The 19,461-nt window shown below is 47.3% G+C and overlaps 1 protein-coding gene across 5 annotated transcripts in view; it reads left to right on the top strand.

Annotated features, from left to right (window-relative positions):
• The window catches only part of PNPLA7 (patatin like phospholipase domain containing 7), a 127,440-nt gene that overhangs the window by 45,219 nt on the left and 62,760 nt on the right, over nucleotides 1-19,461 (top strand). For all 5 annotated transcript variants that reach the window (XM_053961993.1, XM_053961991.1, XM_053961994.1 and 2 more), the window contains one exon: nucleotides 6,898-7,011. In XM_053961993.1, coding sequence (XP_053817968.1) covers nucleotides 6,898-7,011 — 114 coding nt within the window. The remainder of the gene's footprint in view (nucleotides 1-6,897; nucleotides 7,012-19,461) is intronic.

The raw sequence follows: 19,461 nt of genomic DNA, 5'->3' as shown, positions 1-19,461 counted from the left end.
TTGATGCTCCTGGTGGGAGCCAAGCCTGTGCTTAAGAGAAGACAATACAAGTATCAGGCTAATTACCATGCACTGATTGTGGCTGTCTTGGAGGAGAATTTGGAAAATGAAGAGTTTCACAGAATTCACAGAATCACTGGGTTGGAAGAGACCTTCAAGATCATTGAGTCCAACCCAGCCCCAACCCCTCAGCTAAACCCTGGCACCCAGTGCCACATCCAGGCTTGTTTTAAACACACCCAGGGATGGTGACTCCACCACCTCCCCGGGCAGCCATTCCAGAACTTTATCACTCTTTCCATGAAAAACTTTTTCCTAATATCCAACCAAAATTTCCCTTGGTGCAGCTTGAGGCTGTGTCCTCTGGTTCTGTCAGTGCTGCCTGGAGAAAGAGCCCAGCCCCAGCTGAGCACAGCCACCTTTCAGGAGCTGTAGAGAGTGATGAGGTCACCTCTGAGTCTCCTTTTCTCCAGGCTGAGCACCCCCAGCTCCCTCAGTGGTTCCTCACAGGGTTTGTGTTCCCAGCCCCTCACCAGCCTCGTTGCCTCCTCTGGATGTGCTCAAGAATCTCAACATCCTTCCCAAACTGTTGCTAGGACTGGACACAGTTTAAGCTGTATAATTTAATCATCCTTGGGGTCCTGACCTGCTTCCCAGGGTCTTCTTGTACCTGGTGCTTTCACTTGTGTGCTCTTACACAAGAGCCTGAAGGAGGGTTCCCTTGGTGAGGAGAGATTGCTGTTTTTTGTGAGCTGGCAGCAAGGAAAAATCGATGGGAGAAGAAGAAATATGATGTGTGAGAGGATGACAGGTTCTTGGTTGGAATAGTGGCCATAGTGAAGAGGAACTGAAGACAGTGTATTACAAAATGGATGGGATGGGAAAGAAGAGCCAGTGGTGTAAATGTGCTGCTGGCTGGAGGCTGTGGAGAACAGGCCTGTGGCTCTGAACATTTGCACTGGACGTGTCTCCTCATGCACTAGATCTGCTTGAAATCTCACCTGAAAAGAAATAATCTCCACAAGAAACTACTTGGAAATAATCTGCATTTTTAGTGGCTGCTGACTGTAAGAAAAGTCACCCAGCAGTTTGTTAAACTGAGACTGAATTTGTCTGGAGACGCAACATCTTCCTGCCAGCAAATTGCCTGCCCTACACTGGCCCCAGTTTGCTCCAGGAAGTCTCAGAGGTGCTGAAGCCTGAGCAGCAGAATAACTCTGCTCATCACACTGGGGCTGTGCACACACAAAAAGTTAAGCAAATAAAGTAATTTCTTGAATGCAGCTCAGAGAGGAATTTGTACTTAGAGCAACTGGCAGAATATGCCACTTGCTGGTTTTCACTTCCCAAATGTGTAATTTGGAAAGCTGTAAAGAACTGTTAGGAATGACTGTTGGAAATTAAGTCAAAAGAGGTCATGAGAGTATAAATTGCTTTTCCCTCCCTGTAGAAGATTTACAGCAACACCACTTCTTCAGAAAGAACTTGTAAGGCAGGGTTGTGAATCATGTGCATCGTATGGGATGGAGGCAGTAAAACCTGGTTTTGTCACTGTTTAATACTGAGCTAAGAGAAGGTGTGGGAATCGTGGGATTCCAGACTGGTTTGGGTTTAAAAGGACCTTAAAACTCATCCAGTTCCATCCCTCTGCCCCTTCCACTCAATTGCTCAAAACCCCTCCCTGTCAGAATTCACTGGAACAGTACAAAGAGCACAGGTCTATTTTTGGTTTTTTTTAGGGGGGCTGGGGTGTTTTTTATTTGTTTTGTGTTAGGAACAGAACCACAAGAATGCAGGAGGGCCCTCATCCAAGGCCATATCATGATCAGTTACAAGAACCATGGGGTGTGTAACACTGGGAATGGTTCTGTGTTCTCTCATTCAAATTATTCCAACATTTGAGACACTGTTCCTGTGCAATTCCCCCAAATTAGAGGGAGTGGAAGTAAAGGCAGTGATGTATGACAGCTTTCTGAGGATGGGCTGGAGATTGAGAGGGATTTTGAGGATGAAGAGCCAAGTGGTTGACCTTGGAGACAGGGGAGTGGTGAAGGGAACATTCAGCATTTTTGTAGGGCTGCTAAAACAAAGCACAGTAGGATTTGAGAGAGATGGAGTTCCAAGTGAAATTAGCACTGCAGTGTGAGCTTGCTGAGTTTATTGCATGAGAGAAAACCAAACAACGCCAGATAATGAGGTGGCAAAGAGAAGAGCAGGCAGTCCAGGCAGAGCAGAGGACGTGGTGGGCTCAGCAGTCAGGGAACTCCAGGAAAAGCAGAGGATTCTTGGAGGGAGAGAGGAACAGCAAGGATGGCAAATGCAAGAAACTGAAAGAGAAGCCCAGAAATGGGCAGTGAGGTGGAACTTATTTAGAGGCTTGTTAGGAAGGAGGAAGAGGAATGGATGTGACATGAGAAGAACAGAGATGTACAATTGCCTCGAGCAAGAAAAGGATTGTGTTGGCCTGAGTTGGAGGAGAAGTGGGAAAGATTCCACTGGTTCTCTTTGCACTGGAACAAATGCTGTGCTCATGCTGGTGAGGATGAGTGATGCTAATGGTAGTCTGGGAAGGAACTCAAGAGAGAACCGTGGGTGATTATGAAACCAAATATATAAATAAACATTCTCCCCAGTCAGGTTCAATAAGACCTGAAAGATAATAATGCTATTTCTTGAAACATTTGTTTATTAATGTTACTGTGGAGGTGGTTTTGTGTTGTTTGCTGCAGCTGTGGTGGGTGATCAAAATGTTAAATTTCCCTTTTTATGACCTGTAGCATTAGGACATAATGCTACAGTCTTCTGATCACAAGTGGATTTTGTTCATTTTGAAGTTCAAGTTGGATCTCTGAGTCTTGTACTTTTACAAACCTGGAAAAACAAGAAAACCTGTTCAAAAGGTTCACTGGGCAGAGGAGTCCAAGGATTTGAATGTGGTTTAATACTGAGCTGAAGATAGAAATTATTTTAAATACTCGAATTGCATGAGACTTCTGGTTTTTCCTAAGCAAGAAGAAAAATATCTGAATCTCTGAACAGTTGATATCTCAAATGGATTATTAAAAACTACAAAGTAAAAAAGTGTTATTTTCAGGGGAGAACTGCAACGCAATGTTAGAAGCTTTTTGATCTCCAAAGGAGATGGGAATAGCCAAAACCAAATGGGTTTGGCAGATTTCCATGTGCAGGAATTTAGAACCAGTGCAAAAAAGGCTCTAAAACCACAGGGTGTGAAGAAAGGAGAGTGTGGTGAAAGTTGAGAGTCATCCTGCAGATGATCCAAATGAGAGCCCTCACACTTCAGTGAAGGGGGAATATTTCATTAATTATTGAATCCCAGAATTATTTAGGTGGGAAGGGACCTTAAAACCCATCCAGTGCCACCCCTGCCATGGGCAGGGACAGCTCCCACTGTCCCAGGCTGCTCCAATCCCCAATGTCCAACCTGGCCTTGGACATAGCCAGGGATCCAGGGGCTGCCACAGCTTCTCTGAGATAATTAATAAATTAATAATGGGGACTATTAATAAATATAGAGATTGGGAACTCAGGTGATTATACCCAAGGGGAAAGCACAGTTTGAATTTCCTCGTGTAGTGTCTGGGACCCAGACATTTTCCATGCTGGAATATTGGGGTGTATTTAAATGAAAATATCAACGACTTTCATAGTACCTGTATGTAAGAACAGTCCAAGATCCAATTTCTGTAATCACTTGGGAATCACAGTCAGCACTTGCTGGGGTCTCTGGGACTGGTGGTGTTCCAAATCTGGATATTTGAATGGCTCCTTGAGAAGGAGGTTTGGAAAAGGTCTCCCTGTGCCCTCTGCTCTGTCAAAAAGACAAAGTTACACTTGGGAGCTCAAAAACCCTCCCTATGGAGGGTTAAAGTTAAAATTTAATTGCCTTTTCTACAAATTTACAAATTTTATCTTTTCTGAAAGGCTCAGGAGCCCCTTGGAGCACAGTTGGTTTTATGCAGTCATATATCACAGAAATTGTGGCAAAGGATCTCGGACAGTTTGAGCATTTTTCTTCTTGATACAAATTAAACTCAGTCAGGAGCTGAGAGGAAAGGTTTTATTTTAACAGCTGAAACTCTTAACCTGCTTTCAGGAGGAGGAAGGTAAATTACAGAGCCAAGAATCTGTGATAAAAAGCTGGTAATAGGGGAAGAAGATAAAACAGAACATCTTACACAGCCCTTTGGGGAGCCTTAAGAGGGTTTGTTTCTCCATAAATGTATGTACAAAGATGATTTTTTTTTTTGCCCATCTATATAATTAGTTTAAAATGTGATGACAGAACAAAACATCCCTGGTACCTGAGCAAAAAAACAAAGGCTGATGCTTGCAAAATGAAGGTGCTTTAAATTTCTCTGTGCACTTTTCCAGGCAGAGCAGTTTGTGCTGGTGAAATTCAAATTAATATTGGCAAGCTGATCTCAGTTTTTTGGACTAATGGCAAGTTTTTGAGCTCAAGATATTCTGGTTGGCTGGATTATCCATTTTGTGAGCATGGAGCCTTCCAAGGAGGAATCTTGGTGGAAGTGGGATCACTGAGCTGGGTGTTTTGCACAAGTAATTTATTATTATTATTATTATTATTATTATTATTATTATTATTATTACTAATCTGGTGTTCATTTTGTGTGTCTGAGCCCACAGTACTGTGAGGAATTAATTGCTTCTGTTGGAGTTTGCTGTCAACATAACCTTTGAAAAAATTCCTGAAAAAAAAGGCCCAAAAATCAATCAAACAAATAAAACCATCAACCCCCCAACCTCTAAACAACTCAAACACCTCTAAGCTGATATTTATTTCTTTTTCTAGTGGAAAATTAAAAATGCAAAGTCATGTTCACTTTGATTTGAAATGTGAGTAAATTGCAGTTAGGGAGGGATTTTTCCGTTTGTGTTTTAACCTCAGTAATTACAGCTGCTACAGCAGCAACCATTCTTTTGGAAATGGCTGATCTATGGATTTTAAACCCAATAAACATTGTCTGCTGATGGAACTCCCAAAATGCAGCACCAGGCTGTTCCTGAGCAGTTAAAGGTTGTGGCTCCAGTGATGCTGCAGGATAAGACACTGGCCATGTGAAGAGACTTCAGCAGGGAGTTGCATTTCTGCATTTCCACACAACACGAGAGGCAGTGGCAGGTGTGGGGCAGGTGGGGATTTGGGCAGCAGCTGCATTTTGCTTTTTTTACCCCAGGTTGTTTTATATGGTGGCAGATTCTCTCCATAAAGGAGAAAATCTCTGTATAACTCTCTTTGTGTCACCATCTTCTTCTTTATACTTCTACTGTCAATAAAATAGGTGTTTCTAAGTGAAATAATTGGGCACTGGTCAGGGAGGTGTGTTCTGGTGTGGATTTTCCTTGTCTGACCTGTCTGGACACAGCCCTGAGTGACTGCTTGAGCAGGGAGGTGGGGCTGGCTGAGCTCCAGTGCTCCCTTCCAGCCTGAGCTGTTCAGGCATTCCTGCTTACACAGCACGGGCAGTCATTAATATGTTAAAAAAAAAAAATAGTGAAAAGCAGTGCTTGTTTTTGGCCTAAATGTGCTGATTTGCCCCTAGAATTCCAGGCTAGTTTGGATTGGAAGGGACCTGCAAGCTCATCTTGTTGCTGCCCCTGTCATGGGCAGGAACACTTTTCACCACCCCAGGTTGCTCAAGGCCACTCAGCCTGCTCTCACCCCTTTTTTTTTAGTTTTTAGGAAGTCTCAGTTATTTCAAGGTTGTTGGCATTCAGCTTCCAGAAGTAAAATGGAAGTGTTTCAGGGTGGCTTTGAGGAAAGAGGGAGTGGTAGAGAAAGAGGGTTTTTCTGGCTCTTAGATGGCTTTGTCACCATTAGCACTGAGGGGTGGAAAGCTCTCAGGGCTGCTGTGGTGCTGAGTTCACTCTGGGGGTTGTTCTGGCAGCTGTTGGAAGCAGCTCCTTCAAAGCAGCTCAGACAAAACTTTCCCTCTGGGGGCTCCCTGAGGCTGTGGGTTCTGTTTCTGTGAGAAACTGCAGCTGCCCCATGGCAGAGCAATTTTGGCTGCAGAGATGGTTGTGGCAGCTGTGGTGCCCTGGGTGAGACCCCTGGAAAAGGCAGGGCTCTGCTCCAGCTGTGAGGGAACAGCACGGGTCCTTGGGAATGGTTCAACCCCTTGGTGCTGCTCTTTGGTGTTTGGTACAGGCTGGGAGTTGTCCCTTGGTGCTGATATTTGGTGTTTGGTACAGGCTGGGAATTGTCCCTGTGCTCTGTCCCTGGTGCTCTCTCTGCCTCTGATGCTGTCCCTGTGCCCTGTCCCTGATGCTCTCTGTCTGTCCCTGCTGCTCTGTCCCTGAAGATCTCTCTGTCCCTGGTGCTTTGCCCCTGATGCTGTCCCTGGAGCTCTGTCCCTGGTGCTCTCTCTGTCCCTGGAGCTCTGTCCCTGTGCTCTGCTCCAATGCTGTCCCTGTGCCCTGTCCCTGGTGCTCTGTGTGCCCCTGATGCTGTCCCTGTGCCCTGTCCCTGGTGCTCTCTGTGCCCCTGATGCTGTCCCTGTGCCCTGTCCCTGGTGCTCTCTGTGCCCCTGATGCTGTCCCTGTGCCCTGTCCCTGGTGCTCTGTGCCCCTGATGCTGTCCCTGTGCCCTGTCCCTGGTGCTCTGTGCCCCTGATGCTGTCCCTGTGCCCTGTCCCTGTGCCCTGTCCCTGGTGCTCTGTGTGCCCCTGATGCTGTCCCTGTGCCCTGTCCCTGTGCCCTGTCCCTGGTGCTCTGTGTGCCCCTGATGCTGTCCCTGTGCCCTGTCCCTGGTGCTCTGTGCCCCTGATGCTGTCCCTGTGCCCTGTCCCTGGTGCTCTGTGTGCCCCTGATGCTGTCCCTGTGCCCTGTCCCTGAAGCTCTGTCCCTGTGTTGCAGGTGGAAGCCCTGACCCACCAGCCCAGAGCCACCACGGTGCATGCGGTGCGGGACTCGGAGCTCGCCAAGCTCCCAGAGGGGGCCCTGATCTCCATCAAACGCAAATTCCCCCAGGTAAGGGAATGAAAAGCTTTTTCCTGTCTCTCTCAAAGGATGTCTGGGAGGCTCAGGCTGCCTGTTAGCACCACATCCTCTGGGTTTTCTGAGTGATTGATGAATTCTGAGGAAACATGTGCTCCTTGTCTGCCTGAGCGGATCCATCCCAGACTTCCACCAGCTTTCCTCTCATCAGTTGTAGCAGGTTTTTATTTGCAGGGCTGCTTTGTGTATCTGGGAGGAGTTCTGCTTAAATGCAGGATGTTAGCAAAGTGGAAATCACTTAGTGCTACTGATGGGCAATGGAAGTTTGGCTTCTAAAATCCCTTAAAAAATGTTATTCATTCCTCCTCCTCCTGGGGCTCAGAGTCCACCCTTGGTTTCTCTGTACCTTTATTGCCACAGCTTTGATACTTGGGGGTTGGTTTCCCTCTTCCTGCCATTTTAGTTTGTCAGTCCTCATTCTGCAGCTGCCAAATCTGTCTGTGTCCTGAACACTCTGATTGCTCCCTCTGAATCCATCAGCTCATCCATCTTCTTTAATTCACTTGACATTATATCTCTCTCCTGCAAATTTGGAGACTGACGGAGTTGAAATTTAATTATTTTGTCCCTAAGTGCATCAGGGACATTATACTAAGCACTAAATCATTTCATTGGCCTTACAGGCAATTCTTCAATGCTATTACTTCAAATTATTTCTGATTTGTCATTTTGCTGTCTTGAAGACCTAGGCTTTTTTTTTTTAATCAGATTTATTTTTTAAAATCCTGCAAAAATAATAACCTAATTTAAATACTTGTATTCTCTTGCTTTCCTAGCACCTATAATAATGTTTTTTAAAACTGTACAGTATAAAGCCTCCAGTCAGGCATTTTCATAGTACCAAAATGGTGGAGTTTTATCTGTGTTATTGCCAGGAAAATTTAATTATGGCAATAAGTGTTCAGAAGTTATGTCAGTGAAAAATAATCTTTCTGGTTTCCCTGTAAAGATTATTTTTGCTTAAGTGTTTCTGAACTTCTGTTGGGGATTATTAAGGCACTTCTGGTCCCTGGAGCTCACTTGAACAAACCTGTGAGTTTATTCCTCTCTATTTAATGTGATTCCCTGCCCAGGTTCATGAACTGGGAGCTCAATACAGAACTCCCCACAAACTGGGGACATGCCAAACATGTGACATCCGCTCTGGAGCTGCTGTCAACCATCCCTGTCCTTGTGACTGATCCAGGAGGGAGGGAATGGCCCAGGGAGGATTCAAACCCACCTTTCTGCTTGTGCAGTGGATGATTTTACATGTAACTGCTAAACATACAGACTAAATTTCCAGTGTCACAGTCTGGTTTGGGTTGGAAGGGACCTTAACATTTATCCTGTTCCACCCCTTGCCATTAGCAGGGAAACTTCCCCTAGACCTGGTTGCTCCAAGCCCATCCAGCCTGGCCTAAACACTGAGCAATGTCTTGAACACTGCTCTGCACTAAGGCTGGGTTCTAATTCTGCCTCTTTATCTGGGGCAGGAATTTATTTCAGTGTCTCTCTTCCCTTTCTGCCAGCTGGCAGAGCTGTTTTCCCCTGAACAGTGATCTCTGTGGAGCTGTGAATCTCTTTGCTTTGCAGTTAAAATTGAGCTTGAGTGTTACATTTATAGCACAATTCAAAACATTTATTTGTAATAGAATTCAAATGTCTTCCCATGTCTAAAGAGTACAGCCCATCAGCCTCAAATTCCTGACCTTTTTCAGTATGGAATCAGTTTTCTCTAGACTTGCCTGTAGTCTGGCTAATTAGTTGCAATGAAACAAAATGCTAAAATAGATACTTTAAGGAAATGTGTTGCAACATAGGTTGTTAGAAAGACACATTCTTGCTGCTGTTTGAGGTCTCCAAATTCTAAGTACATGTTAAACTGGTATAAAAAAGTGAGAACTTGCATTTTTTTTCTGTGGGATTGTTTTAGAACCTCACTAGAAATAGAAAGGGGAACATAAGATAGACTTTATGTAGGTGATTTATGCAGTTAATGCCTTCAGACTGGCTGAGAAACTTAAGGTAAAATATTTTAATATGATTTCAGAGTCCTTGTGTGTTCTCTTTTTTGTCTGTTAGGTCCATCATGGAATGGTTTGGGTTGGGTTGGAAGGAACTTTAAAGCCCATCCAGTGCCACCCCTGCCATGGCAGGAACACCTTCCACTGTCCCAGGCTGCTCCAAACCCTGTCCAACCTGGCCTTGGGCACTTTAGGGATCCAGGGGCAGCCACAGCTACTCTGGGCACCCTATACCCTCAGCCCCTTCACAGGGGAGAATTCCTTCCCAATATCCCATCTGTCCCTGCCCTCTGGCAGTGGGAAGCCATTCCCTGTGTCCTGTCCCTCCATCCCTTGACCCAAGTCCCTCTCCAGCTCTCCTGGAGCCCCTTTAAGCACTGGAAGTCATTCCAAAACTCCTCCAGGTGAACAATTCCAGCTGTGGCAGCCTTCCCTCCCTGCAGAGCTGCTCCATCCCTCTGATCCCCCTGGTGCCTCCTCTGGATCTCTGCAGCAGCTCCAGCTCCTGCCTGTGCTGGGCCAGGGCTGGGGCCGCTCTGGAGGTGGGCTCTCACCTGAGCACAGGGCACAGGGGCACAATCCCCCCTGCCCTGCTGCCCACGCTGCTTTGGATGCAGGTAAGAGAGGAAGGACAAAAGTGAGAGAGAACTGAAGTGATGGAGCAAAACTATAGGGTAGAAATTTGGGAGACAGCTAGAACAGCCAAAGTAAACTTTAAGGAATTTTACTGGAGAAAAGTGCTTGAGCTGGAAACTGATAAATGTTGTACAGAGGACAGGGGCTGGTTCACTTTATTAGAAAAAGAATCCAGGCATTAGAGGATCAAAGGCTGCCCATGCCTGGACAGTGTCAAGTAGTTGCAAAAAAAAAAAAACCTAAACTATGTTAACAGAATGCTTTTTGGAGTGAAGAAATTCTGATATTCTCCTTGATGCTGGAAAAGCTTCAGCACCAGCCTGTGGTAGCACATCTGAAGGCAGAGGCAGACCAAAGGAAGAGAATCTGGAGGACAAGGAGGCAGCTGAGTTAGAAATACTGACCTATAAAGACAAAAAGCCCATAGAAGGTTAAGGGAAGACATGGTAGCTATTTTCAGATGCATAAAGTTGTCTTGTGCTGGAAAGGGCAGATGCTGCTCACTGTACTGGAACAGAGCAACTGGGACTGAACTGAAATGGCAGCAGTTGCAGTAAGAAAAAGCTCATTCTACTCTCCAGAAAGACTAAAAGATTGTTACTTGTTTTTATAACCTCTTCTAAAATGATCAGTGGAGTAATGCCTAGTGCTGAGGAGAGGGATGGACCAAAGGAATTCTCTCTGTCCTATTTTTTTGGCTGTTAGTCTAGGAGAGTGATTTAGACACAGGGTTTATGATGTTGTTTTCCCCATTCAAGCAGAAGTAATAAAGTAATGAAGGGATAGCAGGTGCAATAGCTCTGAAATAATTGACTGGGTAGCAAGAGCTGGCTGGTGATTTGGCAGTGGTGGAGGATTTCCCTCTGCAAAGCAGAAAAACACAGGGCAGAAAGCAGCTCTGCCTCTGTCAGCTCCATGCTCCTGCACTGCCTGCTGAGGGTAAGTTGCCATGAGTCTCACTTGGTGAATAATGGTCAAAGAGTGGTGCTGGTCCCCAAATCAGATGAAATCCTCTCTTAGTTCAAGGGAGAACTGGATTTTTTTGGTGTGCCTCTTGGCAACTTCTGCAGAACCTGAATAGTGTGTGTGTGTTAACAGCCAAAAACTGGGCAGTTCCTGAGCTTGGATTTCCCTCTCAGTTTGTTACCCTTGAGCTTTACAGAGCCACAGAGCATCCTGAGCTGGAGGCACTTACCAGGACCATAAATCCCACTCCTGGCCCTGCCCAGACCCCCCAACAACCCCACCCTGGGCACCCCTGGCAGCGCTGGCCAAACGCTCCTGGAGCTCTGGCAGCCTCGGGGCCGTGCCCATTCCCTGGGGAGCCTGGGCAGTGCCAGCACCCTCTGGGGAAGAACCTTTCCTGATCTCCAGCCTGAGCCTCCCTGACACAGCCCCAGCCATTCCCTGGCTCCTGTCCTTGTCACAGGGAGCAGAGATCAGAGCTGCCCCCTCATGAGGAGGCTCCAGACAGTTCCTATGAAGGCTGAAAACCCCCTTATTTTAGGAGTTAGTGGGAAGACTCCATCCTGCAGACTCTTCCCCAGCCATGCTGTGTTTGTTGGTGATCCAGGAAGGGTTCCAACTCTGGAGTGCATTGTAAGAAAACATTACCTGGTGCGTAAGAAAATTGTAGGACGTGGGTGGTGCATGCCAATGAGAACTGTGTGAAATGAGGGAAATCGTGCTCTGTTAGTCCAGGCAGTCATTCCAGTTCCTTAAGCTGGGATGTACAATCTGGACAAGTGGAATGGCTGATCCTTGGGGGAGATCCATGTGACTGCCTTCTGTTTTGTCTCCTGGACAGCTGCTTTGGTCCTGGGAGAGACAGGAGCTGATCGGCTGGGATCTTCCAAGTGACCCACCATAGCTCAGGTTATTCCGAGGGAATAACAGATGGGTGAATGTGGGGAGCCTGACCTCAGTTATAAATAACAGCCAAAATTTCATATTATGCGCCCAGAAATGACAGATGTTGATTTCTAGATCTGCTCAGTCTGCAGAAGCCAAGCTGACATTGTCTGGCTTCTCAGGAAAGCATCTCAACCTTGATTCACTCTGGATATGGCATTGGAGACATTCCTAATGGAAAGTGGTCCATGGTGCCACACTTAATGGTTCTGTCCACCCTGGTGCCCCCAGCTCTCCAGCACAGTCCTCAGGGTTCTCTGCCAGCCCAGAGCATTTGCTCCCTGACAGCCTCTGTGCTCATTTCTGGTGCTGTTCGAAGCTCTCCAGCCTTGCAGGAGAGGAAAGGAATTGATTCTTTCTATTTTCATCCCTGCCTTCAGTTCTGGAAAGTAGGACAGGGAACCAGCTCACGATTCCTGGCACCGCAAAGCAGCATCGAGGCAGCAGCGAGAGCACAAAAATCTGTGAGCAGATCACAGAGATGTTCCAGCATTGCTGCAGAGCTGGGATCACATTTCCTAGATTAGCTTTGACTCTTTTGAGCTAAGTTAGTTTTTAGAATTCTAACGTGGAATTTAGACCTGCTGGTTGCTGATGGAAATGGTGCTGAGAATCTGCTTGGGAGCTGTGGGGGCTGAACTGTGAGACAACCTTTGGCGTGCTGGAAACACATGCTGAGAAATAGAAAGAGTTTTTCTGCATCTTTCTTTTAATTCTGAGTCTGTCCTTGGGATTTAAATATATTCAGAACCTGTCATCCATCTCCAAGTGGAGTTCTGCTATCTTCATAGGAGTATTTGAGCCAGAGCCTCTCTGAAGTGGCTGGAGCCTTCCCCAGGGTTATCTGCCTTACAAAGTGAGCTCTGTAATGTGCCCTCTTTTCAAAGTGCTGCTCACAAGAACTGAGCTTGATGTGGCACTGGGGAATAGGTCAGGAGAGGCTGTGCTTCTGGATTTTTCTGTATTTGTTGTCTTGGCCCATTCCAGTGAGTGTTCCTCGACTGTAAGAGGAGTGGATGTGAAAAGGAGAGAAGGAATTCAGTGGGAACACTGTGGTCACTGAGTGAGGCTGGCAGGAGGGGGCATTTAATCAGCATCTGTGCCAGAATGACATTTTTCTTCAAGACAGGATTGATCCCAAGTGTTAGAAGCTCAAACAGCCCCAGGATAAAGCTTCAGTTCCTCCGTGGGCTTCAGCAGCTTTTGAAAAGGTGCCAGGAATTGTTGTGAGGGAGTGTTGAGGATTTGCTTTGTCACAGGCTGATCAAACATCAAAGTTTCAATCAGAGACCCCTTGCTAAGCTCCCTGATTCCAGGACAAGCCAGTGTTTGTCTGATCTGGGACCATGTGAAGCTTCAATAACACCCTGGTTTTATTCAAGCTGAGGATCTAATTTACCTCTCCTCCTCCCTTGTCCCTTAGAAAAGGCTCTTAAAGCTGGTCAAGGATAATCTCAGCTCCTGGAAAGAGCTTCCCAGAAGCTGTTCTGTGGATTTGTGTGGGTAAAAATGGCTGTTTGCACTATTTGGCTCCAATTGTTCTCATTTTGTAGAACAGAAAACCCTTGGCAGGCCTGATTCTCATGGCAGCTCAGCCATAGGGTCTCTGTGTGGCACAAAACCCTTCTACAGGTCTTTTAACTAAATCACATCTGGATGTGAAGCTCTGCAGTACCCTGCTCTGGAGGCACCAGTAGATTGTTATTTGACATATTTAATTTCTCTCTGGTAACCAATGACCTGTGTCACGGGAGGTTTAGGTTAAAATGAGGAAAAGGTTCTTCCCCAGAGGGTGCTGGCACTGCCCAGGCTCCCCAGGGAATGGGCACGGCCCCGAGGCTGCCAGAGCTCCAGGAGCGTTTGGCCAGCGCTGCCAGGGGTGCCCAGGGTGGGGTTGTTGGGGGGTCTGGGCAGGGACAGGGGCTGGGCTGGGTGATCCCTGTGGGGTCCCTCCAGCTCAGGAGGTTCTCAAAGTATTCTGTGATTGCAGTTTGGGGGTGCCTGTTAGGTGGCTGAAGTTTTAAAAGCTGAACTAGGAAGCATCTTACTATTAGACTTCAGAGGCACTGGAGTGTCCACAGCTCACCTCCAAGGCTCCTTGTTCCCTGCAGCCTCCTGCTCTGTTGGGTCTGGATGATGGTGGAGGATCCAAAGAGGAAAACCCCGTTCAGCTTTGTAGGGCTGCAGACACCCCTTGGCTGTGTAGGACTGACACAGCCACGTCAGGTTCATTCCTTCAGCCAGGGCTGCTTTCCTGGCCCAGGAACCTGCAGGAGACAATGGGGAGGAACCTGCCAGGAACCTGGCAGGGCTGGGGAGGCTTCCTGGAGCCTGGCCCTTGGCTTCCTTGCACAGGAGCTTTGAATTAAAATCACAGACAGTGAACCCTGGTGCAGGGTAGGGCTGAAGGTGATGTAGTTTGGGGTTTGTGTGTTTTCTTCTTACATACAATTTTATGTATTTCTTCTGTTGTAACTAAAAGGGATTTGCAGTACACAGGACCTTACATCGCTAAGCTGTGGCTGTGAATTTGGATATTGGTGTTGATTTTGTGAAATTTTCCCGATTTAGAATCCCAGAATGGTTTGGGTTGGAAGGGACCTTAAAGCCCATCCCCCTGTCCCCTGCCATGGCAGGGACACCTTCCACTGTCCCAGGCTGCTCCAAGCCCCGTCCAACCTGGCCTTGGGCACTGCCAGGGATCCAGGGGCAGCCACAGCTGCTCTGGGCACCCTGTGCCAGGGCCTGCCCACCCTCCCAGGGATCAATTCCTTCCCAATATCCCATCCATCCCTGCCCTCTGGCAGTGGAAGCCATTCCCTGTGTCCCGTGCCTCCAGGCCCTTATAAATAGTCTTTCTCCACGTTTCTTGTAGGCCCCCTTCATGTATAGTTTTCTGTAAATCGAAAGTTACCTATGATAGAGGAAGCTTTGTTTGGATTAGTTGCTGTCTATCAGCAGATAATTCAATTTGCCAGTCCATCCCATAGTATTCACATCCCATAGTATTCACAGATTGAAATAAATGTCCATAGGAAAATATTTTCCAACTGAATTCTCATGAAAATCACTTTCAAAAGAGCTTTTTGTAAATGAGCTCTTGAGTTTCACAGTTGAATAGGAACAAAAGCTTTAACCAGAATCCAGCCTTGGAAGATTAGCAAGGGTAGGTAATAGTTTGAAATATTTAAAGGGATTATAGGAAATACAGCACTGCAGAGTGACTGTAACCTCTTGGTATGGGAATTCCAGTGGCTGTGGAGCAAGTGGTGCTCTGAAAACACCTCAGACCCAGGATGGATGGAGCACTCAGCTCTGTGCTGGCACCAGCAGTAGCAGAGCTGAGATCCTGCCTGGCCACATCCTGCTTTTGAGACCGGAATTAATCATCCTAAAGAAAGGAAATGCAGTCCCTTGGGATGTGGTGTTCGGGCCTTGCCCTGCCACGAATGCAGAGACTGCAGGTCTGTGGAGTAATTGAACATTAATTAAGCACAGGGAAAATTAATGGTTTCCCAGAAGCTTCTCTACAGCAGGTGGAGGAACAGACTGTCACAGTAGACAGGAGAGGTTTGGGGTGCTGGGAGAGCCTGAGTGGGTCTCACTGGATGGAGTTGATCCAGAAACAGCCAGGAAGGTGAGATGTTTGTAGGTAGGTGAGGTGGTGAGTGGTGAGCTGGGTGGGAGAGGTGGAATTGTGCTGGGGGAAGTGCTCTCCAACACCATTTGAGAAGCAGAAACTCTTTGTCCTGTTTTGCCCTGCACAAAAATGTCCTGGGGAGTTGATCTGAAAAGGGGAGTGGGTGGCAGGAGGAGGAGGAGGAGAAATGGTCATTTCCTTTGGAAAATGTCTCACCTGCACATCCTGCTGTGGGCCCGGGTTATGAGGTGACATCTGCAGTGGTGTCTGTGGGAGCTGGAGGGGTTTGGGGCTTTTGGAGAATGGCACTGATGCACCTGGTGCCCCAAGTAGCTTTTGAAATGGAGTTTTACTCAGTTTTTTAGACCTGTAAGGTCAGATTTTGTCTTTCTGGCCAGGAAACTCTTGCATGAGCTCAGGAGAGTGGGGTTTTGTGTGATTTGGGGATAGTTTTGATGGTGAACTCAGTCACCTCCCTGACCTGGGCAGACCCCACAGCTCTAGACTCGCTCCATGAGCCCCTGTAGGGCCTCTTTAGGTGCTCTGTGACCTTCCTGAGTCACCTCCCAGCCTGGGCAGGGCGCAGGGGATGGGAAGCTGTGTTCCCTGGCAGTTTGGGGAGCTCTGAGCAGACCTGTCCTGGCAGCCATGTGTCCAATCCCCAGCTCTGCTGCTCGTTCCTGTGATTAACTGTGATTAACTGAGCTGGCTGCACTCGCTGCTGCTGCTGTTCCTAATCATGAGGAAGGATTAATTCCCCTTCCTCACCAACTAAACCAAGCTCAGCTCCATCCCCAGCACGAGGGGCCCAAAAGCTGTGTTTGCTTTACTACAGGCAATTAACGATCCTCGCCTAATTTAGGAACCTCCTGGTGTTGTTTGATCCGTCTGGGCTCTGACTCGCTGCCTTCTTGCAGATTTTTCTTCAAGCCTTAAATTGAAACTGCCTGATCCTGTGCCAGCAGGAGGGGTGTGTCCAGGGCTGGGTGCTAGAAGAGGCTGTAAAATCCAGGATGTGCCGTAGGGTGAGCACAGCAGACGCTTCCAACCGGGAAGGCTGGCTAGCCCTGGGTTGGTGGTGGCACCCTGAAAACGAGAGAATTCTACTTGTGCAGGTGTCTGGGAAGTGTTCTGGGCTCTTCTGTGCTGTGATTGAGAAAGACTGATGTTCCTATGGGGAAGGGGGCAGAAGGCTCTGGGAAAAGCAGTGCCCAGGCTGTCCCTGGCTCAGGAGTGTGGGGCAGTGCTGGGGGCTACACCCCTGAGGAAGGAAACTCTGTGTTCTCCAGGTCAATCCAGTTCCTGCCCTACCCCACTGCCAATTCCCAGAGCTTTCCTTGAATTGTTAAGGTTGGAAAAGTCCCCCAAGATCATCAAGTCCAACCATTCCCGCAGTGCCACCGTGACCACCACTAACCCATGTCCCCACACGTGCCACATCCACACTTCAGGGATGGTGACTCCACCACTGCCCTGGGCAACCTGTGCCAGTGCTTGACCTCCCTTGCAGTGAAGGTTTTCCTAATATCCAGCTAAACTTCCCCTGGCACAGCTTGAGGCTGTTCCCTCATGTCCTGTCACTTCTTACCTGGATGAAGAGACTCAGCCTCACCTTGAATTTCCCACAAGTGCAGCTGAACAGGAGGGATAAGGGACTGCTGAGTCACAGCCCAGATTCTGCGCCGAGGTACCCACCCTATACCTGTCCTTCTGCTTCCATCTCCTCCAGACACACTTGGAGTAACTGTTTCCCTTCAATCCCTGTCATTTTGCTCCTAACCTAAGGGCTAATTCCTGCTTGTTCCCTGCCCAAGCTATCCCTGTCCTCTCCCAGATCCCTTGGCTTCCTTGTTGTCTCTTTGGCTGCATTGAGCTGTGCTGCTCCTTCCCATGCCCTGCTACTGCGTGGGAGTGAGAATAAAGGGGCTTGGAAACCTGAAGGATGAATTTTTCCTGCTGGTTTTCAGTTCTCCCCAGCTGCTCCTGCTGCTCTGCACACTGAGGGCTGTGGTCGATCAGGTCAGGTCTGCTGTCGATGGAGGGATGTGATTTGTATTGACTTCTCCCTCAGAAGGATGGACAAGTCCCTTTTAAAGAAAACATTGCCTTTTTGTGAGAGGATATCTGGTGTATGTAATATAAAACTCTGTGGAAATTTCAGTTCTGAGCTCGGATCCGAAATTGATGTTCCTTGGACGTTGCCATGACTGCGACAGAGTGACTCATCCTGTTCTGGGGAGCAGCTTTGCTTGTTGTACAAAGTCACCAGGGAAATAATTTTCCCTATCTATACATACCAAGGCTGTAAGGTTTGCTCCAGCAAACAAGACAAATAATATTTCCCGGTAATAGGAGCAGCCAACTGGAAAATGAGACCAATAGGTTCTATTCTTAGTTCCATCATTAACCTTGGACATATTTTGTAACTTAGCTGGAGATCTCCTTAGCTGCCTGTAAAGCAGAAAAAGTTATAAATACAGGAGATGGTTTTAGTAAGTAATTAAAATTCTGATGCTTAAGTGCTTCAGAAGTGTAAGATGTTCACGGCACCTCCCAAAACTGCAGAAGGAAAGTCCTGCTGTGCTGCTGCAGGTTTAGGTGAAGCCTGTGAGCTGGGTATAGCAAATGTGCTCTGGAGGCAGATTATCTCCTTTAGCAAGGGCCATCAGTCTCTATTTTTGTGAAGAATTCCCTGTTTCCCTGAATTCTCCCTGTGGCTTGGGTAGTTTTCTGTAGCCACATGTGGCACCTTTGGGGAATCGCAGAGCCTCGGAGCTTGGTGGTGTTGAGTTGTGTGGTTGGGTGATCATCAGGTTCTGTTGTATTTTGGACAAAGGGAAGTATTTTAGATCCTGTCTGAGCTTCCAGGATAAGGCAGGAGGCTGGGAGCTTTCCTGCTGTCCTCCCCACATGGGTGGCAGTGGGCATGGACACTGTGCCTGCTCTTGGGGCAAGGAAGAGGCACTTCCAAGGGGTTTGCCCTGGTCACTGAGGAGATGTTGAGATGTTGATGTGGCATCTTCACCAACTTGCAGTCATGGCTAAGGGACAGAACTGGCACAGGGTGCCCAGAGAAGCTGTTGGCTGTCCCTGGAAGTGTCCAAGACCAGGCTGGACAGGGCTTGGAGCACCTTGGGATAGTGAAAGATGTCCCTGCTCTATGCAGGGGTTGAACTGAGTGGGCTTTAAAGGCCTTTTCCACCCCAAACCATGCCATGAAATCCTGAAATAACCTTAGTAACTCTTTTTCTGTGCTCTACCACAAGTCACACTTGTGCTAGAAGCTTCTGTTTGCTCTTCCCCCTTTTCCCATAGAGGACTTAAAATACATCAGTGCTTTATACACAGCATTTCACAGTGCAGGGGAATTTGCTGCCTTCGATTTTGTTTTTAAGGCAGGATGTAGAAATTACTCAGGTGGGCATCCTGACCTGTCTTGATGCCTACATGGCCCTTTATGTGAAAGCTGCATCCCTAAGTGCCTGTTCCTGTGGGAACAGGGTGTGTTTATCCAGGATCCCAGGTAACCTGGCTGCTGCTTGTTTTGCTTGTTAACCTTAGAGAACTTTTGTTGTGGCAGTTGTTTTGGGGGTTTTTTTCATGTCCTCCTGAGCTATTTTGACCTTGAATTATTCGGGGGAGAATATTTAATGATTGCTCTATTAATCCTTAATGCATTTAAATAACTATTTCCCTTATTTGGTAAAACATCTGTGTAGAGCTTTCAGAATAAATGCTGCGCTTTCCATGTCTGTCACTTCTTGATATTGCAAGGATTAGTCTTCTGCTACCCCACTTGTCAGGAATTATTGATTGGTCATGTTGGAGAGAGGCTTGTCACTTTGGAGATACATTTGGCTATTGGAATATTAGTTTCTATTTATATGAGTCCTGCTGGAAAAACAGCTGGGAGCACATCTGTGCCTTCAAACATTAATTACCAGGCAAACATGATTTGAGGGGGAAAGCAATTTCTTAGGTAGTTTGTTTTGATTCTGCAGGTGTTTGGGGGGGTGTATTTATCTCTCCCTTTTTTTCCCCAAATATTTTAAATTGGCTGCTGTAAACCATTCACCAGGATTGGGGAAGGGTCTGTTTGAACACAGACTTGGACCTTTTTGAGCCTTTAGCACCTACAAAAGGTGCAGCACCCACTGAGCAGTGAGAGTACCTGGAGGGGCAGATGCACTGCAGAGAGAAATGAGGAGAGCTGAAAATGCAATTTGACAT

Source organism: Vidua chalybeata, chromosome 21 (assembly GCF_026979565.1).
Source record: "Vidua chalybeata isolate OUT-0048 chromosome 21, bVidCha1 merged haplotype, whole genome shotgun sequence".
Lineage (NCBI taxonomy): Eukaryota > Metazoa > Chordata > Aves > Passeriformes > Viduidae > Vidua > Vidua chalybeata.
The sequence above is the reverse complement of the archived record's forward strand: the minus strand, read 5'-3'. Positions and strand labels throughout refer to the sequence as shown.